This window comes from Phascolarctos cinereus, unplaced genomic scaffold (genome assembly GCF_003287225.1).
Source record: "Phascolarctos cinereus isolate Bilbo 61053 unplaced genomic scaffold, phaCin_HiC Scaffold_3;HRSCAF=262, whole genome shotgun sequence".
Classification (NCBI taxonomy): Eukaryota; Metazoa; Chordata; class Mammalia; order Diprotodontia; family Phascolarctidae; genus Phascolarctos; species Phascolarctos cinereus.
In genome coordinates, this window is record NW_027555736.1 from 259,658,546 (window position 1) to 259,681,327 (window position 22,782).

A 22,782-nucleotide genomic window follows, 5' to 3' on the forward strand; every position below is an offset into this window, starting at 1 on the left:
GAAGAAGAAATAAACGGAATTATTAGAATCTATTTTGCCTAATTATATACTAACAGATATTAAGATAGAGGAAATAGACAATACTTACCAAAATATACATTATCCAGAAATGTCAGCTATGTAAATAATCCAATGTTGGGGGTGAGGGGGAATAAATAAATTATAAATGAATGCCCAAAGGGGAAAAAACTCCAAGAGAAGTAGATTCATAAGTAAATAAGAAGGCATTAATCACATTCTATAATCCAAGTGTGGTCTTGATACCTGAACCAGAGAGAAACACAGCAGTGAAAGAAAACTATAGACCAGTATTCCTAATGAACATTGATGCAAAAAGTTAAATAAGATATAGTTAACTCTTCTACATCACAGGGGTTAGGGGCACAGTGGCCACACAATCTGGAAAATCCACATAAAATTTTTTGACTCTCCCTTTTGTACCAGAGAAGAAGTCTGAATTATTGTGGTATTAAAAGATATAGAACTATACATATATTTTATGCATTTCTGAGTTTCTAAGCTTTTTCTGTGTCATTTAATGACCTTTGCATATCATCTGCAGCTTCCACAAAACTTCCAAAAAATTCCCATTTAATTTCTTATGCTGACCTGCAGCATATCAAAACCATGGTGGAGAAAGTCACAGTGTGGAAGGCATAACTATATTAGCAAGCAGGCTACCAAAAAAAAAAGTTATGCACTATGACTGGGTTGACTTTAGGTCGAGAATGCAAGATTAGTTCAAAATGAAGAAGAATGTAAATTTATTAAACCATTTTAATAATATACATAGCAAAACCACATGATTTTATCAGTAGATGCTGGAAAAGGCTTTTGTAAAGTCCAACTTTCATTTCTATTAACAATTCCCAAAATCATCCAAATAAATAAACCTTTCCTTAATGAAGTTAATACTGTCTTCCTAAATTCAAGAGCAAATGTACAGTAGGAGAATGTACTGTAATGTACAATACAATAATAGAGAAAAGTTAGAGAGAGAGGTCTTTACAGAGAGTGCAGTGATAAAAGCAAGGACACCTATTGTGCTACTTATGGCAATAAGATAAAAAACTTTAACAAATAATCATAGGCAAAGAATAAATAAAATAATTGCTTTTCATAGGTGTATGATAATGTTCTTGAATAATTATAGAGAATCTAGTAAGATTAATTACAGCAACTCATAACTTCAGCAGAATATAAGATAAATACATGTAAATCCTTAGAATTCTTATATATAACCAGCAAGACGTAGAAAGAGAAACACAGTTCAGCATAACAGCAAACATTGTACAATATTGGGAATGTGTCTACCAAGATTAATCCAAGAAATGTATGAAAATATAAAATTCTTTGCAGAAATGCAAAACTAAATAATTGGGGAAACATTAATTGCTCTTCAGTAGGTTAAGGTGATATAATAAAAATGGCAATACTAGTCCTAAATCAATTTACTTATTCAGTGTCATTACCAATCAATCTGCCAGATGGTTATCCTGTTTTCCCAGCAATTTTTTTCAAATAATAAGGCCTTCCACCTCCCCCTATCCTCGTTGTCCCTAGTAGTTGGAATTTGGGGACTTATCAGTGCTACTGTGTTTGATTCTGTATATAGTGGGCCTACTCTGTTCCATTGATCAACCTTTTTTTAAACTTGTACAAAATACTTTTCATGATTACTACTTTATATACTTTAGTACTTTATACACTTTGAGATCTGATATTAATAGACCACCTTCCTTCCAACTTTTTTTCATTGTTGCCTTTTTTATTTATTTTTTTACTCCATATGAATTTTTAAAAATTTTTTTCTAGCTGCATATAAAGTATTCTTTTGGCAGTTTGATTGGTATGTCACCCTTTCTGCCTAAGTCATATATCCAGTTGGAGCTTGTCTTGATGTACATGAGTATTGGTCTAGATATTAAAAAATCAAAATTTAAATTAGAGAAACAAGGAAAAAAATTACCTTTCAGTTTTGTGGATAGGAGAAGAGTGTTATGACTAAACAAGTGATAGTATCGAACAAGATAAAAGGGACAATTTTGATTATATAAAATATAGATATGGTACAAACAAATCTAATATACCAAAAATTAGAAGAAAAACAGGTAACGGGGAAAATCTTTACAATAGTTCTCTGGTAAAGGTCTGTGTATGTATGTGTGTGTATGTGGATGTATGTATACATATACATATGTACTTCAAAATATGTATGATTCAGAGCCATTCTCCAGTATACAAATGATCAAAAGTTACAAACAGGCATTTCTCAGAGGAAAAAATTCAAGCTACTATCAATCATATGAAAAATTCTCTAAACCACCAATTAGAGAAATACAAAATTAGGCAACTTTCAAGTTCTGCCTCATACCCATCACACTGGCAAAGATGACAGAAGAGGAGTGTGACAAATATTAAAGAGGTTATGAGAAAACAGGTAATCTATTGGTCGAGCTGTGAATTGATCCAGTCATTTTGGAAATTATTGTGAAAAAATATTTAGAGAGTTATTAAACTATGCATACCCTTTGACATACTACACACCTACTAGTAGGACTATATCCCAAAGAAATAAAAGAAGTAAAATATCTATGGGTACAAGAATATTTATAGCAACATTTTTCATGGTAGCCAAAAAAGGAAAATTCTTGTATTGGGAAATGGCTAAACAACTTATGGTATATGGATGTAATGGAATATCATTGTGCCGTAAGAAATAATGAAAAAGACAATTTCAAAGGAAACTGGGAAGACCTTTGTGAACTGATAAAGAGCAAAGTGAGTAAAACTAGGAAAACAATTTATACAATAAGGATATTATAGAGAAAAACAACTTTGATCAATGCAATAATAGACCATGAATCCAAGAGAACAATGATTAATGAAACCTGCCATTTACCTCTGACAGAGATGTGATGAATTTGAAAAGCAAAAAGAGACATGCATTTTTGGACATTGGTAATATAGGAATTTGTTTTGCTGGATAATGTAGCTATTGCAGGATTTTTTAAAAAATTGCTCAAATTGTATGTGGTGGGGGTGTTGATAGTGGCAAGAACAAATTGAATTTTTTTTTTAAGACTTGATACTTGAAAAGTTAAAAATAATTTTTTTAGGAAAAGAAAAATGAAATGGGGCTATTTGAATAAAAAGTTTAGTCTAACCATCTATACAGGAAAAAACAAATGGGCAAAAAATACCTATTGCTTATACAATGATATATAGTAGAATGGAGTCTATAGGTGGACAGTGAACTGGAATCAGAATTGAATAGGGGGAAGAAAATTAACTTGATTGCTTTGGGGATGTATTATAAAGTACTTTTTATGGCACTAAGCTTCTCCCTGAAACAAAGTCTGATCTCTCTAATATTAGTATTCTTTGGTGATGCTGTATAATTATAACTCATGTGGTCTTAAAGAATTAAAGTTGCAGGTCATTTACCCAAATGACAGTAGAGAGTTTAGAGTAGGAGTGGGATGCACTGTGAAGTATTGCACAGAAGTTTCTGAAAGAATATCATCACAGGTACGTTTATGTGGCAGGTGTGGAGTATAGACAGCCCATGTGCCCCATTGAGAACCATGCAATATCCAAATATCGGTAAGAAGGCCCACAACATATTGTGCTTTTTTTTTTCTGAGAGTTTTGTAGGAAGGCATACAGAAGTGTTGCACAGAATGAAAAGACATGGGTGAATCACAGTCTGCACCACTGAAGAGAGTATTCACATCCATTAGATCACAGTTACATCAAAGTATTAATGTATTGGCAACATTTTTGAACCTTTAACTTTGCTGCAACACTCTCTGATATCTACCTAAAGGGTTTGTTATTGGAAGAATGCCATAATTTTACCTCTCACATTGGTGCACAGTATAGACCCTGAAGATTATATTATGGGAAAATATGCTTCCTCCAATTCAATATTATATTGCCTCTCTAGCATAGTAACTAGAGTATCAATATTCAGCTGAGACCATAAGGGTTGGCAGCCTGTACTAATCTTCTTGATTTGTCCTATATTCATTGCTCTAGGGTTACCTATACTTCAATTACATTCTCAACTCAGATTCTTTAGGAATAATTCTGTTTTTTCCTTCTTGTCTAAGGGTTCTCCCCAGCAAGGAAGGAAAGTTAAAAAAGTATATCCAGAATATAAAAATGAATCAAGTATGGAACAGCTAGCTTAATTCAGAAATAACAGAGAAGAGAATACAATAAAGAATCCTAGAATGATTAGAATAGAAAGCAGTAGCATATCACTACTAGTATATTAAGTTTAGAAGCTGACATCTAAGCGTCTTTGAGACATTTCACATGTAGAGGGGCTTGTTTTGTCAAGGAGACATGTGAGACAGGATGAATGAAGAGATCATGGAGAAAGGCATCTGAGTAGTGAGTGATATGAGACATGAGGAGGGTAAAAGTGAGAGCCCAGCTGATGGCTATACCTTTTTCAGTGAAATAAGAGGCTAGGTTTTCAGGTTAGGAGATGGGAGAAGGAAAAACATCAGAGGTTTGAATGAAAAGTTTTGGAAAAACCTCTGTGATGAGTGGGATAGTTTTTAAAGGATTGCTTTGATGTAATGAGGGTCTAATATTATATAATATAAATTTGTTGTGGACTCAGCATGGTTTTATGATTTTCTCCAATGGATGGTGGGAGTAATCCTAGCAAGGCAAGATTAGCGATAGATTTGGAGGTGAGAGGGAGTAAGGGATTTGAGAGAAGAAGATATGGAAAGTTGAACTGGTTCATCAAGAGGTCAGAATGGAGAATGGAGAAGAGTATAGGTAGTTCAGGAGTAATGGTCTGAGAAAGAACTGAAGTATAGAGGGATTGGAGTTTCCAGGGACAATGAAGAACAGTTGGGTCATTAAGTAGAATGAAATATAGGATGTAAAAAAAAATTGTGGTCAGATAAAAGAATTTCAGAGTTTATGAACATGGACACAAAGTATTTAGGGGTATTGGCAAGATCGAAGGTATGCTTATCTATGTGTAGCTGATGTGGGGTGAAGGAGTAAATAGGTCATGGGAAGTTAACAAGTTGAAGACCTAAAAAGTTTAGGTGTTTGAGGGAGTTCAGTGTGAATGTTAAAGTCTCTTATCAGAAGGCAGAAGTTAGGGAAAATACAAAGACTAGGCTGGACACTGAAACCATTGAAGAAGAAAATTTCATGGAGCTTAATAAAAAGATAACTGCTATGTAAGTATGTTTATTGTCAGTCAGCATCTATTAAGTACCACTGCTAAACACTAGGAGTGCAAGGAAAGGCTAAAAGACAGTTCCTGCCCTCGTAGAGCTCATAATGTAATAGGGGAGACAAGAAGCAAATGAATATATACAAACAAGGTATGTGATTAACATAAGAATAAATAGGTAATAATTAACAGAGGAGTCAAACCTGTATAAAAATCAGATCAGCACCATGGATTTTGAGTGGGACTTTTGAGGAATCAGCTTGAGAGGAGTGAGAACAAGGGAGTGGGCCTCACTGCCTCTCATCTTGAGAGGAATAGTAACAAGAGAATTTGCAGGGATAACTCTGGATTCAGAATCACTAAGATGAGTACGGTACCATAGGGTAAGATTATACTAATCATTGAGGAGTGAGATCAGGCACATTATCCTCATTCCCAGGGGCGCCAAGCAGCCTAGGCCATTTCCCCTTCCCTGGCTATGTTCTCCTTCCTTTTCTGTCTAATTTCTGCCAAATTTTGCATGATAAGCCAGTAAAGGAGAGTGAGGACTGGTCAGATAAGTGAGGAGAGATCTAGGAAAGAGCATTCCTGCTTTATAAATGCCCAGAAAGGAGAATTCAAGAGTAGCAAATGAATTAAAGTATTCAAGAAGGATGAAGACTGAGAAAAGATCATCAAACTTGGCAATTAAAAGATCATGGGTAATTTAGAAAAATCCCTTTTAATTGACAGATGAGGGTGGAAGCCAGATTGGAAAGTGTTGAGGAATAAGAGAGGCAACAAGTATGACTAATACTTTATTCTAGTAATTTTGTTGAAAAGGAGTGGAGATACATAGAACAATAGCTTGAAGAAATGAGGGAATCTTTTGAAGATTTCTTAGGTATGAGGAGACTTTGACATGTTTCAAGGCAGTAAGGAAATAACAAATAGATAAAGAGAAGCTAAACTGTAGAGAGAGGGAGAGGATGAAATCGAGAATACTTTTAATAGGATTGGCCTTGACAAAGAGAAGTGCCACTTCATTGTTACAGAACATTATCTTCCTTGCATCACCACTCATTTTGGATCTCCAAAATAATATGTTTTGTTGCAATCAAGGTAAGGGGTGTGTGTGTGTGTGTGTGTGTGTGTGTGTCCTCCAAAAAACCTTCCCCAGAAATGTATTGTTTTTGTCAAGGTATGTGCGTTAGTGAATTGACCACATTCTTCATTGTACCAGCTTGTTATCCAACATCCCTTTAGAGTACGTATCTGTCACAGCTATGAAATGTGCTGCTTTAGCATTGTTTGTTTCTGTGGTCCAGACCTGTGTATCCATTGCTGTGAGAAACTCCTAAAAACTCTCTCCCTTGATGTTTATCTATAACTTAGTCTTGAGGGAGTTGCTAGAACACTAAAAGCCTAAATAGTTTTTCCATGTTCACACACAGCTAGTATGTGTCAGAGGCAGGACTTTAAGCCATGTCTTCCTGACTCCAAAACTGGTCCTCTATCCATTATACCACAGTGCCTCTCACTTTTTTGTTAACACTAGTTTTATTTGTAAAACTTTTCTTTCCCTACCTTTGTAACATTTATTACCAAACATTTTTATATTTTGCCAATTAATTAGGAGTCAGAGGATCTGGCTTAAATTCTGGCTGTACCTGTGCAACCTTGGGCAAATCACAACTTCTCTGGGCCTCATTTCCCTCGTCTGTATAATGAGGAAATATACTATATCCCGTCTAATGTCTCTTCTAGTTCTGAATCATTTAGCCAAAGACAGGATCTGTTTTGCCTTCAGTTTAAGTCAGCTGGTCCTCAGCAGAACAGGATTTAAATCATTTTAATATCCTATCAACATGGTCAGGCCACTGAGCTGCAGTGCTTACCTTTAAAAATTAATGAATTGTTAAATAATTTGCCTTGCCTGAGGTTTTGTTTTGCTTTGTTGTATTTTAGTGCAGAGACCTACGAACTATTTTCTTGCCATAATCTACCTATTATACCTATTATAATATACCTACCTGTTCAAGAAATATTTAAATCCATCTTTGTATCATCTTTGAATTTACTACCTTCTCTGTAGGAATCACCAATCTAGAACATTTAATGTTTGGAATGAGTGGAAATATGGCATAGTGTATAGAGGCCAGCTAGTCATGGCACCAGTTAATACTTAGTTTCAAATCCTGCCTGTGATTCATATTTGTTTGTGACTATTGTCAAATCATTTAATGCTCAATGTCTCAAATAAATTACTCTCTAATACTATAAATTGAAGAGAAGATGCTGATCTACATTAATAGGAGTTCCCTATACTAAATGAAATCACAGGTCCAGTCCAAAAAAAAAAGTGTAAGAGGAAGACTATAAATTCACATTTGTCAATTTTTTTTATTTGATTACAATCTGATAAATTGTCAATTTGTTGAAATAAGTTGATTCTTTGAACTTTTAAAAAGTCTTCTCTGTTTTTTTTAACGTATGAGAAATGCTTAGATTTGTCTCATAAACATCTCTGACTTGCTTGACATTTTGCTGAAAGTATATAGTTTCTAGAAAGCAGAATGCATTTTTCTTCATTTGGATTTATATTTTTGTAAAAAGTTTTGGTTACACGTGTAATGTATACAGGAAATTGAAATGCGTGTGATCAGAATCATTTCCTTGCTCAATCTCCCTTATTGTTTATGGGTTTTCTGAATAGTATTTTAGAAAATTTCAGCAAATTTCCAGAATTCAGGTCTAAAATGGATTATCTTATTGGAGAATTATTGGAGACACAAATAAAAATAAGTTAACTTATGTTGTACTTCTAGTTACTAATATGGTAGCAAAAGGAGATGAAACTCTAACCTCATTTCCATCCCCTCCTCTTTTATCTCTTCCTATAGTAATGGAAATAACAGGCTTTTTTAATCTTGAATTTCTTTTTGACTACATTTAATGCTTAGCTTATCTGAAAAATGAAACCATTTTTCCATTTTCTAGTTGTCTATTCAGTTGCAGTTTTGTGCGTACCATTATACATACATACTTACATATGTACATACATATGATATACTCTTAATGTTGAATAAAAAGTGTGTATGAGAGCTGATAACCAAAGGTTTAAAAAAGAAAACAATTATATTCCTAAGAAAAACACATTTACCAAGTTACTACTGTTAGTGAAAATAAAATGTTTCTTTTGCACAAATGGCTGAAAATTATAATACCATAAAAAAACCTTTCATGTACTTTCATTAATTAGCTTTCTACCAACTGCACTTTTAGCTTTTTAACTTTTAACTGTTAATACATTATTCTTTTCTTAGCTACTTTATCTGATGAAGAGTGGAAGCCACCTCTTCCTGCTTACAATTTTCTTAGCAGGATGGATGCCACAGTTCCCTACACAGAAATTGCCCAGTTTCCTACAAAGAATGTGTTTAGATGTGCGAAAACAACTGATCTGCAACAGCATGACAAGGGACACTCTGAAGATAAATCTGTAATCGGAAAGGAACATGCTTAAACAATGGAAATGAAGCACTGGAAAAGAATTCCATTTGAAAGAGCAGGAAATGTTTAAACATGATAATGATTTTTGTTTTTCAAAATTTAGTTAACTGCAGGATTTGGGGAAAATGTCAGATACTTTTTGACCTGACATTTGAGCATATTGCTTTAAATAAAAATTATAATTATTTTAAAGCCCTGGATAAAATTTATATTTCTCAGATTGTATGTTAATTTAACTTAGCTCTAGTCAATGGAATGCCCCATCATACCACAGATCAAATATTTATCAGTAAATGACCAGTTTAATTTTATTGTATGGTATTTTTTTTTATTACATAGGAAGTAGTAAATAGAATGTAGTAACAATAAAAATTTCTGTAGCACTTTATAGTTTACAATGCTTCTTACATCTAGTTAATTCAATTCAAAAAAACATTTAGCGTGTACTATGAGCAAGGTATGTATTAGGCTCCTGGGGCTGCAAAGACAAGAATGACAGCCCTTTCCCTCAAGGAGTTTTAAGTCTTCTGGGGGAATTTATCTCTATGCAAGTAAGGAAATTTAAAATGTATCCAAATGCAATTTCAAGAGGAAGAGATGCTAATAAGTGGAGCAGGTGGTATGGAAGAGAATCAGAAGGGCCTTGTTTAAGAAATGGCATGTGAACAGTGCTTTGAAGGGAGAATAGGGATCCTACCAGATAGATTTGAGGAAGGAATAAGCTTTATATATGGAGATGGTTTGATCGTTTGACCATATGTAAGTATTTGAATATCATTAATGTCAGGTGTACATGTGTAATAACAAACTAACTATAAACTTTTGCTGACAAGTTTATCACAGTAGCTTACATGGTAGATCCATCAACTAAGATCTATAAGCACTTGTTTATTTTGGCACCAAATCTGTGACACACTGGGATGGTTGAATTTGCTTTTCTGGTTTATTATTGTTATATATGATAAAATACATGAGAAAGTACTTTGAGAAAATGGAAACTATTAAAATAAAATGTAAGGTCTTTGTATAAGCATAGCCTAAAATAATGTTTGTGGTATTTCCAAACAAGATTTTTTAAAAGCCTGGGAAACTTTCGTGAATCTTCCTAAGACTTAAAGATGTATATTTATTTAAAATAAGAAAAGTAGATTAGTTATTACCCTTGCTTAATTTCAGATAATAATAAAAATTATGTAGTCTGTCACATTTCTGCTCAAGCTAGACCAATTCTTCATAATTCTGCTACTAATCAATTGTATGACTTTGAGCAAGTAAAACTCTGATCCTCTATTTCTCCATCTGTAAAATACTTGCTTACTTCCTCTATAGAGTTTTTTATAAAAATCAAAAATGTTACGTGTTACATATATTTTTATATTATTTCTACCATTAACAATTGCATGACAATGGAGATTACCGAATTTTAAATAAGATAAATAGTATTGATTATACTAACAAGATTAAAACCCTTAAAACCTAGTCAGTAATTAACACTAGGTACCATCATACACAACGTATGAAAAACCATTCCTAATATTTAAAACACTACACATTTATGCTCAAACATCTATGGCAGTACCTAATTCCTTTGTGGGTAGTTATTTTTATCATTGCATTTTACCAGAGTAATTTTACAGAGAAGTCTGTTTTGAAGAAATGACGTTTCAGTTCTTCCAGATGAAGATATAAGTGCCCAGCAGCAAATAAATTTCAAGTTATTTTTGGAAGATTCTTCCATTTTTTTAGGACAATGGATGCCATATGCAAAGTCCCATTTAGAATTTTCTTGGCAAAGATACTGGAGTGGTTTGCCATTTCCTTCTCCAGCTCGTTTTATAGACAAGGCACAGAGGCAAACAGGGTTAAGTGACTTGCCCAGGGTCATACAGCTAGTAAGTATCTGAGGCCAACTTTGAATTCCAGTCTTTCTGACTGCAGGCCCAGCACTCTATCCACTGCATCATCTGGCCGTCCCTACTCAAAATCTGCTAAGCCCCAATTAGTGCAAATAACGAATCTCATTAAGTAGTCGAGTTCAAATTTGCATTATTTGAAGTTATAATTGCAGTCAATCCTCAACATTCCTGTCTTTAACATTTGGGAATTTAAGCATTCACTTGATTTTATTAGGCACCTTGTTTTCTCTTTGGCATTGGCAACTGCATACATTCTCTATGTGCAGTAGAGAAAAAAATGAGAGGCAAGATTAATGCAAGTTTGTGGAGTGGCTGGTATCCTACTAGGCATTTCACTGATCTTCACCATACCATTGTAGAGTAAAGAGCTCCTTGTGTATTCATTGCCTTTAAAACTCAAGTTCTGTGTTGCAATTATGCCCCTGAAGTATCATGCAAGTCCTTTGGGCCCTAAGCACAAGTGTGCAAAGTCAGTGATGCAGCTTAATGAGAAAATAAAGGTATTAAATATACTTTGTGCTGGAATGTCTGTAGCCACTTTAGGCTGTGAGTTTGGTGTTAACAAATCATCAATTCATTATACCTACAAAAAGAAGGAAAGTATGGTATACAGTACAGAGCCCTGTTACTGCCATCTGACACAGTAGAAGGTAAGATTCAGGTTAAAAAGTGTCTCAGTTTTAAGAATTTTTATTTGCTATACAGTATATATGTTTCTGTAGATTTCTGAAAGCAGTTTGGTTTTTTTATTGAACTGTTAGCACAAAAGGTCACAGAATTCTAGTGAATTACTAGCAAGAAAAAATGTTACCAATTACGTTTTGTGTATAGCATTTTATGGGTTATTTCATGGTTATTGTGTTAGAAGAAGTGCATATCATCAGAATTAATATTTTGTTATAATGAGCTATATGCAGGAAAGTGTATTTTCAGCAAACTTCAGTAAAAGATTACAGTTTTTGATGGTCATGGGAACCTAACCCCCTATTTCCCATAGGTTCAGTGTATCAACATTTGGGTTTTTTTGCTTTTGTTCCATTTTCTAAGAGCATAACTGGAAATGTGCAATGAAAATTATTAAAAATAAGGTTTTTATCTCTTTATTAATGCGACATAACAGCAAAGGATCAGAAAATGTATTTCTGATTCATTTATTATAAAGTAACAAAATAGTTATAGAAAGCAAAGTTTTAAAAATTGCTGTCATACTCAAATATAAGCGTATACTGATTTTATGATGAAAACAAATTACTCTTGTTTAAAATATTTTTGCATAAACTGAACTGTCTTTTCTTTCTTTAAATCCTCTTATGCTAGTAGATTCAGCAAACTTTATCCATATCTTGGTGAATTTGCATGCTCAGATTTTCATTGGTAAGCCACATATAGTTGAGTATTATCTAAATACTTGAGTATTATCTAAAATAGTTAATGCTTTAAATGCTGTATCATTGTCCTTGAAATATTTTTCAACAGCTGTGCTAAAATAACTTGAAAATCAGTCTTCAAAAACAGTTCTAGTCAGTCAGGCTTTCTTATTTAACTACCAAAAAACTAAAAACATAGGATAGTTTTGGCTTCTCAGAGCAAGAGGATTTTGACACTAATAAATATGCATTGATTTCCATTTAAAATCTCCTTTTACATTACCTCCCAATAAAAGTGTTCTATGATCCTTATGTGACACTTTAAATCCAGGTTGAGTCTTTTATTTTTTCAAAATATAAATTTTGAAAGGCATCCTTTTCCAGAATAAGCCTGTTTCATCTATATTAAAAATGTATTGATTTTAGTATTCACCTGTAAGTATTTTCTTCAAATCATGAAGATTTATAGCTACAGCATCCTCATCTACCCTCTCTGGTAATTTTTAACATTCTGCAATTGAATTCAGTTTTAAAGCTGTGGAACCAACCAATGGGTGTAGTAAGTTTCTTTATTATCCGTTTCATTTCCATTTTCTTTCACAGCCTTAAATAAACTTGAAGCTTTTGCCCAAATATCTGCTTTGCTGAAAGGAAAGCTTTTTTTTTTATTAAGGCAATTGGGGTTAAGTGACTTGCCTAGGGTCACACAGCTAGTAAGTGTCAAGTGTTTGGTCTGAGGCTGGATTTGAACTCAGGTCCTCCTGACTTCAGGGCTGGTGCTCCATCCACTGTGCCACCTAGCTGTCCCAGGAATGCATTTTTTATTGCAGTCTTCAATCCATATAGCTAAAATATGCTTGTTTCTATCATGGTAACATTTTTATTCCATGTGATTATTTGCAAGCCACAAAAAAAAACTTGGCCTTTTTCGTTTCTTTTGCCTATGTGTTTTATTGTATTCCTTAATGTTGGCTCCAGTATTATGACATTTTGTCTAATTTAGACCACATTTATACTGACAACATTTGTGCCATTCAATCACATCAAAGTTTGGTTCTAATGTAGTAACAAACCTCTTATTTGTACTGGCAATGTTTCCATCTGAAGTGTGTTCAGGGCTCTTAAAAAAAGTAATACAACTGTTGGTAATATGATAGGCAGAAGCACATCATTATCCACACATAATGATGTTATTGTTCAGTCATGAATAAGTGCAAATCAACAATATAGCAGTATATTAAAGCCCTCAGCTAGTTCACATATGTCACATTAATTGAATTTTGGCTTATATTAAATGTGACTTGGTATAATTTTATAATTCACACTAAATTGAACATCACATTATTCAAACCTGCATTAATCAGGTAATCATATATACTTTTATGCAACCCACATATCTCCATCTTGTTCTTCAGTGATACCATGAAAGACATTGTCAGATGACTTGCTGAAATCCAGATAAACTCTATTTATAACATTCTCTTGTTCTACCAATCATTTAATCTTTCTCCAGGAAGGAAGGAAAGACAAAGTGATCTAGGGTGAAATTGCTGCCTCTTTTTTTCTGTCTGAATGACACACCTGCAACTTTGCCCCCATTGGAACTCTAGTAGGCAGCTGCTCACTTCATTAACTAGCTGAAAAATTCTCCTGGTTCAGAATCACAGAACTATAATTTTGAGCTGAACTCCCTGGCCTGGGTACTCAACTGCAAGTCCCACCCTGGGACTGACTATAGGTTGAATTCAAGATCCTACTCTTGGGCCAGAGTGACAGAGCTATAGGCTTGCCTCTGATCTTGCTCCATGCCTAGTATACAGCTCAGACTCTGTCTGTATTGGATTTGTTATACTGCTCCTTGCCATGAAACAAAGCCATGCCCCACCCAGCTCTGTCCCCATGCTACAACACTTTGAGCCGACGTTTCTGGATGCGCTCCCTCTTTAGTGCCCATACTCCATTGGCTCCCTATCCTGACCTAGGCTGGAAAAATGACACATGATGCAGTTTTCTTGGTTTTCCTAATCACTACTTGATATTTACTGTTCTTCAGTCTTTGTTGAAGTAGTAGTGAAAAAAAAAGTTGGTTTTTACAGCTTCTTCCTACTCTGCTATCTTTTCTGGTCACTACCTGTCTCTTATTTTCTGTGGTTGCTTTTATTTGCTTTTTTTTTTTACCCCAGGAGAGCTACTTACATCCTTTATTCATTTGTCTATTAGGGAATAACTTATTTTTCTGCAACTTATTTTTGTGGCCATTTGCCATTCTGATTGCCCTTCTCTGAACATTCTCCATTTTATCAGAGTCCTTCCTAAAATGCAGTAACCAGAACTGAGTATAGTATTACAGACACAGTTTTGCCACAATCAGAATGCTCTGAAGAACAATGCTATATACAGACTATAGAAGGTGCTGCTCAGAAATTTCTTTTTTGTTTTGTAGGGCAATAAATTTTAGTACATTTAGTACATTTATTTGTTTGTCATTGTTTTATTTGAAGTTCAGTATTGTGGTTTCAGTGTTGTGGCGGTACCATCTCAAAGAATTCAGAGTCAGATCACCTCTAATCCAAGCATAGGCATTTACTGAGGATTGATACCCTTCAGAAGTGGGCTAGGTTCCAAGAGGAACCAGGAACTTAGTAAGACAACACAGGCAAATTTATAGTGCACTGAATAATAGGCAAGAGGGGTTTGTTAAGGGATTAGGTAATAAGGGAGGGGTATCTTCTATGGTTCCGTGCTCAAACATCTTGGTGGTTCTGCTTTTTGATTAGCTAGCTATTGTGGTCCTGTCTGCTAAGATGGATCATTAGGTATTGTGGTCCCTGTTTTGGGCTAAGTGGATGATGTGATTGTGGTTGAGTACAAGAACACATCTGTTCAAATATGTGAATTAGGTCTGGGGGCAGTGGCTATATTGAGGCCTGTGGTGTGGTTAAAGCCAGATTGTGTGATTAAATTGGGACATGCCTGCTGGGGACCATAAAAGGAAATTAGAATGTTGGGCTGGGGGCAGCTTTATTAGGATTCCATCAATATGGCAGATGATGTATGGCCTTAGCTAAACTCAAGTGGATGTGGATAGGACTAAACTTTGTTCAGTTTACCTTGGTTGGACATCTGGAAATATTTGTCATACTACTGTCAGGACACAGTAACTTTCAGTAATAACATGTAATAATATGGATGACATTTTTGTTTTAGTCTGTCCAACTCAGCTCAATTGTCCAGTGTCCCAGTCATTTCTGCTTTATACTGTAAGATTGAAATCAACTATATCATTAGAGTTGTATGAAAGAATGTTAGCTCCGTAAGAAACCTGGAGAACACGAAACTGCATGACATTGCAACTCAGCCAATATGAAGTAGAACTATATTTCTTTGAGTTGTCAAGACTAATGTTGTAAAAAAACATACATAATTTTAAGGCAACATTCATTTTTAAAAATAAAATTACTTCAAGCTATATTTAGTAAATAGGAGTTTGAAATACAACTTAAATATTGTATCTCAGTGCTATGTAATATGCCAATAGAACGTTAAAAGTTGTCATACCACACAAGTAGTGAAGAAATCTTGGCTTTTTTTTCTTTTACTAATTATTTATTAAGTACAATTAACTAGCAATTGCTAAATATGCATTTTTCAAGGGGGTTTGGAGAAGAATAATATTAATGTTTATATGATTGTTCACTTTTTAAAATTTGCAAAAACTTTATATATTATTTTATTTGATCCTCAAAACAACCTTGTTACGGAGATACCACAAATATTCTTAAACCCATTTTGCAGTTCAGGAAATTTGAATACTAGAAGGACCATATGGGTCAATTAACCTGAATTGTTGTTATTGTTGTTTTAGACAGGTGAAACTCAAAAGGCTTAGGTATTTCTACTTATTACTTCATGACTTTTTCTATATTTTTGTTCCTTAGCATTGTAAAGACTTTTCAGATAACAAAAGAAATAAAACATGTGCTTCTACCTATAAGGACCAGATGTATCAAATAATGCAAATGCTTAAACGCTTTATACTTTTGTTGTAAATAAGAGGAAATGCTCCTACATTTATTTCTGTTGGGTCATTTTTTGCCTATCATGTCTTTTAGGTTGTCTTTTCCCCTTAGAACAACAGTAAAATTCATCAAATGTTTGTAAAACATTATGAATAACGTATTCATAAAGTGGAATGAATTTTATCTTTGCAAATAGTTTCCATTATATTACTAATTGGTTTTTCCTAGTTTTTCAGATTTTCAGAATTTGTGACTTGGTTCTCACAATAATAAAGCTTTGATTTCATCCTTACTGATAAAATGTCTAAGAGACTCCAAGGAACAAATTTAAAACTAATAAGAAATATCCCATCTGACTCATCCTATGGTGAACTTTCAGAGTAAATTCAGTGATATAAATGATACAAACACACTTTAGCCCATAGCATTATTAACAAAAGAATTTGCCTTCTTAATAATGCTATAGGCTAAGTTGTGTGGGCTGTAAAAAAAAAGCAATCCACAATAAAAAGAAACTGAGGCAGAGCTTTGAATCTTATCAATTTATTAGGTGGTCCCTAAACAATTGGATCTAAGACCTTCCTTACAGTGAAGTATCTCTCTGCTCATTGATCCATTGCTTTTATAGAACTTGGGAAGTCACTTAAAACAGAATGGGGCATTACAATTCATGATTGGTCATGAGCTGGGGAACTCCTACCATTAACTAAGAGAGTGTCAACCACTAGGGTTTTGTCAGCAGTATTCAAGCATAGTTCACTCATAGGAGTTGGGGGAGGAGGGCTGGTGCTAATACAGCAGACTCCTAACATAAGTTAATATAAGTCCTTATAATAGACCTAACTAATCAAGTATAAATCTATCTTATAATTCAAATAGAAGTAATATTATCATCAGTACACTAGTTGTAACCCACATAACTTTTTAAATTTATTTTTTTTTATTGATTTTTGCAGCCCCTTACTTTACAGATGAGGAACCTGAGGCCTACAGAGAGGAAATGACTTGCCCATGGTCACTTAGGTAGTATGGTAGAACTCGGGTTTGAACCCAAGTGTTCTGACTCCAAAGCTGTTGAGGTTTAAGGGTTTAGGGGTTCTGGGACCCCAAAATCGCAAGTGAGTTCTGCCCAAAAGAATTTGACCCAAGCCTTCTTTCAGCCAAAGACAAGGTTTATTAGAACATATGTCGTATTGGGCAGCCTCTTAAGGAGAGTGAACATTAGTAAACTGTTGGCTAGATTATAAGAATCTAAGCAATGGCTAGATTTTAAGAATCTGAGCAGTGGCTAGATTTTAAGAATCTAAGCATCTTAATGGAGACAAGATGGATCTTATATACAGAAAGACTGTGGGAGGGATCTAGGAGTGGCCAAGTAGTTTGGGGTGACTGGAGAAGGGGTCTAAGGAAGATCTGGATAGGAGTGGCCAGTAAGCTGGGGTGAACAGAGCTCCTGGGACCTGGACCATGTGGCCAGGGGAGAATGGAGCCTAGCTAAGATTAAGGGTGGGAAATGGCCAGGGGCCATAGGGAGATAAAACAATGGAAAGCTAGGCTAGATTAAAGGTAACAGAATTGGGAGATTCAACATAGCCACGTGAAAGGCCAGTTGATGGGATCATATCTTAAGGTGAATGCCAGAGATTTGGCCGTGTGGGAAAGTCCAGGGTTTTTCCTTTTTGGGGTCTAGATCCTATCCTCATCATTCTCCCCTCAAACAAATGGGACCCAAATTCTTTTGGTATAAGGGGCGAAGGTCTCGGCTTCTGAAACTGCTTCCTGCTGGCAAAGGGCATAGAGCTGTCCCTGCCTCGAGGGGGTCCCAAAGAGGAGGTTGACTGGAACCAAGCACAGGCTGCATCCAGGGAACAATGGGGAGACATTGGCTGTCTCCCAAACCCGCTGTTTGCTACCAACTGTAGGTGAATGTGCTGTAGTCTGGAAGACACAAATCTGACAGAAAAGACTGCAGGGCCCAAATGACAGGATAAAACATCCTTAGCTCTGTTTGGATTCAGATAATTCAGTTTTTCAACCATGCAGTATCAAATCCACCTCATAGCCAGACTCAGGAATAGCCAGGTTGGTAACATTCCCTTTCAAAGGAACATAATGGGGAAACTGAGCCAGGAGGATCTCATCTTAGACCGAGGCTGAAATTGTCCTCTCAGCTTTTCCCAATGCTGACTTCCCACCAGTATCACATTCTCTCTGAGTAGCTTGTGGCATGTCTCAGATGGTGAATTATTGATTTATTGATGGATTATTATGACCCATTAGACAACTCAAAATAAAATCATGAGCTTTTTTACCTCAAATAGCAAATTTCATTAATCACAGTTTAGGAAAAACTTTTCCAGGATTTACATCTCAAACTTAAATTTGTCCTGGTGTAAAAAGCCAATCATTGGAGATGATTGCAAATTCTCAGCAAGCCGTATATAACCCAAATAAGCTTTTTTGGCTAGTTTGAACATTAAAACAATAACTAACAATAGCAAAATTATTTTGCTGGTAGCCAAATTACGAAAAGTTGCTTCACATAACTGATACAAAAAGATCACCAATTTGAAACTTGAAACAAACACATTACCAATCAGGTGACTTTAGTATTGTTAAATGCATTTCCAAATTACTTTACACAGAGAATCAACATCTCATCATTAACAGTTAAAACTACAAATTTAAAAAAGCATACTTACCAAAGTTCTAAGGCTAGCTTCCTTGCCTTGAACAGGATGTGTTGAACCTGGGTGATGCTTCCAGGCAAAGGTTGCCCTAGGGCCCAAGGCCATTGCTGGGGGGCCCACACTATAGCTGCTGCCCCAGTGGACAGACAGCCTGAGAGAGTCAGGCCAAGTGTGAGACAGCCTCATAACCCTGTGCCTGAAAAGCACCTCCAAGCCTTGGTACTTGGAGAGCGACCCCAACTGCAGAGCAAGAAGGAGGAGGGGGGAAAGCTTACATACCTTCCAGTCTTGGCTAAAGAAGAACTTGGGGTTAAGCAGTTTCCCTGTATGGGCTACCAAAATGTTGATGTTTAAGGGTTTAGGGATGCTGGGACCCCAAAATCACAAGCAGGTCCTGTCTGAAAGAATTCGACCCAAGCTTTTTTTCAGCCAAAGACAAGGTTTATTGGAACTCTTAAGGAGTCTGAACATTAGTAGGCTATTGGCCAGATTATAAGATCTAAGCAGTGGCTAGATTATATGAATCTGAGCCTTTGTCTAAATTATAAGAATCTGAGCAGTGGCTAGATTTTAAGAATCTAAGTCCCACGTAACTCTCATTCTTTCAGCATTAACTAAATCAAACTTAATTCTATTCTACTTAATTCACTAATAAAATCACTGATATCCATGAAATCACAATTAAGTGAGTAAATATTAATTAAATTGAGTAGGTGTATCAAAATTATTTTCACAGACTCATGAACAAAGGAAAGGACTAAGAGCTTCTGAATGAGAAAAGGAATTGTCAGGACAAAGAACTATGAAGGAAACAAAAAACAAAGGAGTTTCTGGGAGATTGTGATGATGAGGAAGGGTAGCTAGTGGAAATGGGAAGAGATAGTGGTTAAGAGTATCTGAGGTAAGATGAGATTTATTAAAAACTTCTGGAAAATATAGAATTAACAACAGTTACCAGAAGTGTTTAAGTTGGAAGTTACAAAGCAAGCTATACTATTTGTGGCACTGAATAGATAGTGCCAAGTCTACAAGCTGATAATAAATACAACTCATACTGAACAGTACCTAGGCCTCACAACAACAATGTAGTCAGCCTTCTTGAGGCAGACAATTGTAGGGATCCAACCAGTGCAGTAAAGTGGAATACACATGCCTTCTTTCACCTTCATGTGTGAGTGAGCACTGAACAACTAACTTAGTTTGTGTATTTTTTTTTCTTTTTGGTGAGGCAATAGGGGTTAAGTGACTTGCCCAAGGTCACGCAGCTAGTAAGTGTCAAGTGTCTGAAGCTGAATTTGAACTTAGGTCTTCCTGACTTCAAGGCCAGAATTGTATTCACTGTGCCACCTAGCTGCCCCCTTAATTTGTGTATTTTTAATAAACCCCTTTTTTGCATGAATTAAGAGTGTCTTTAAGTGCTTACACCTTGAAATGCTGGACCTGACTACCACAGAAGTGCATTGTAGGTACATTGTATGTTCAGTTGATGAGATCCTGAAGTAGGATGTTTCTAAAGGTACATGAATGTTTTAGGCAGTCCCCCTAGCAGTTCGAGTGTTTGTGGTGACAGCATTACTGGGGGGCCAGGGGTGGAGAGTGGCTCAGGGGTAGATAGGATACCTGAAGTCAGGACCCAGATATAGCTCAGAAAACAACAGCACAAAAAATCTGAAGCTTGAGACATTATCCCCCACACCTCAGGACTACAGCCCAACTCTAACAAAAGTTAATAGACAAGAAATAAGCTGCTAAAAAAAAAAAAACTAAGTGAAAGAAGAGGAACCCAACCATAGCTAACTACTATAGTGATAGAGAAGATCTGGTTTCAAACTTGGAAGAAAGTGAAATTCAAAGAGCTACTTTTACTTCAAAGGAAAAAACAAAATGGTCACAAGCACAAAAAGTGTTCTTGGAAGAGCTTTAAAAATCAAATAAGAGAAGTTGAGAAAAATTATAAGTGATACAAGAAGATTATGAAAAGAAAGCCAACCAATTGGAAAAAGAGATCCAAAAACTTATGGAAGAAAATAACTCCTTAAAAATTAGAATTGGGCAAGGGAAAGCTAATGACTTCATAAGACCCCAAAATCAAAAGAATGAAAAAATAGAAGATAATGTGAAGCATCTAATTAGAAAAACAACTCACCTGGAAAACAGATCTAGGAGAGATAATATAAGAATTGTTGGATTAGCTGAAAGTTATGATGGAAAAAATGTCTAGACCACATAAGGGACTATTAATGAAAATTGCCCTGAAGTTTTTAGAACTAGAGGATAAAATAGATATAAAAAAAAATTCACTGATCACCACCTGAAAGATCCCAAAATGAAACTCACAGGAACATCATAGCTAAGTTTTGAAGCTCTGAAGTCAAGGAAAAAATATTACAAGTAACCAGAAAAATAGAAATGTGTTTTGCATGACTACATATATATAAAACCTATGTCAAATTGCTTGCCTTCTCAATGGGGAGAGGGAGAAGGGAGAGAATTTGAAACTGAGAATTTGAAAAAAAAATGTTAAAGTTATTTTTACATGTAATTAGAGAAAAAAGTAAAATACTAATTTTAAAGCCCAAAAATAAATAAATAAATAATCCCTCAAAACAAATTCTAGAGCAGCAGAATCTACAAAAAGATGGAGTGAAACAGTTTTCCAGCCCAAGACAATTTACAAGATCAGCAGGAAAGCTTTGTAGCACACAGTTGAGTACAGACTGGACCCAAGCAAACCAGGAACAGGCCTTGGGAGTGGTTGAATTAGTGGTGGCAGAGGTCGTTTCCAGGACACTCAGCCCATAGATGGTAAGAGGGTTGAATAACTAGTCAGAAAGAGATTATAGGGGTCTTTGCTGGCACTGGAGGCAGGACTCTGTTGCATTGCCTATGCTTGGATTTGAGTCCCAATCCTGGGTGGCAGTCCCAGGGCAAAGAGGAGCATTAGCACTCCAGAGTCTGCCACTATGGAGTGGGGACCCTTCTCACAGTTCCAGGGCAGAAAAGAGTGCTTGTGGTTGCTCATAGACCAGTACACAGTACAGGAGTAGTAAACACTCCTCTCCCTAGGTCATACTATCTTGGAAGAACTGGAAACTTACAGGTCCCCAGAATTACTTCTGAAAACAGCTGCACAAAAAGCCTCTAGCTTGGGACAACGCCTCCTCAACTCCAGAAGCAGAGCCCCACTTTAGCATAGAGTTAAAAGTCAAGAAATACTCTGGAAAATGAGCAAAGAGCAGGAAAAGATCTTGACTATAGAAAGTTACTACAGTGACAGGGAATATCAAAACACAAGCTCAGAAGGAGACAACAAAAGTAAAAATCCTACATCTAAAGCATCAAAGAAAAATATGAATTGGCATCAGGCCATGGAAGAGCTCAAAAAGGATTTTAAAAATCAAGTAAGAAAGGTAGAGGCAAAATTGGGAAAAGAAATGAGAGTGATGCAATGGAATCATGAGAAAAGAGGCAACAACTTCATAAAAGAGGCACACACACAAAAAAATACTGAAAGAAATAATCCCTTAAAAAACAGAATAAACCAAATGGTAAAATGGAAGCAAAAATCCAATGAAGAGAAATTCTGCCTTGAAAAGCAGAATTGGCCATATGGAAAAAGCTACACAAAAAAAATCACTGAAGAAAAGAACTCCTTAAAAAGTAGAATTGGCCAAATGGAAAAGGAAGTATAAAACTCACTGAAGAAAATAATTCCTTACGAAGTAGAGTTGGGCAAGTGGAAGCTGTTGACTTCATGAAACAATAAAAACAAAATGAAAAGAATGGAAAAAAAGAAGAAAATGTGAAATATCTCATTCGAAAAATAACTGACCTAGAAGATAGATCCAGAAGAGATAATTTAAGAAGAGCTGGGCTACCTGAAAATCATGATTACAAAATCTTTCAAGAAATTATCGAGGAAAACTGCCCTGATATACTAGAACCACAGGATAAAAGAGAAATTGAAAGAATCCATTGATCACCTCATTAAAGAGATCCCAAAATGAAAATTCCCAGGAATATTATAACCAAATTCCAGAGCTCTCAGGTCAAGGAGAAAATATTGCAAGCAGACAAAATGAAACA

General features: G+C 35.4%; 1 protein-coding gene across 3 annotated transcripts in view; it reads left to right on the plus strand.

The window, feature by feature from the left end:
* TXNDC16 (thioredoxin domain containing 16) overlaps positions 1-16,057 on the plus strand; it is a 174,413-nt gene extending 158,356 nt beyond the window's left edge. For all 3 annotated transcript variants that reach the window (XM_020974852.2, XM_020974853.2, XM_020974856.2), the window contains one exon: positions 8,518-16,057. In XM_020974852.2, the coding sequence (XP_020830511.1) occupies positions 8,518-8,717 (200 nt within the window). In that variant the 3' untranslated portion in view covers positions 8,718-16,057. The remainder of the gene's footprint in view (positions 1-8,517) is intronic.
* The last annotated feature ends 6,725 nt before the right edge of the window (positions 16,058-22,782 follow it).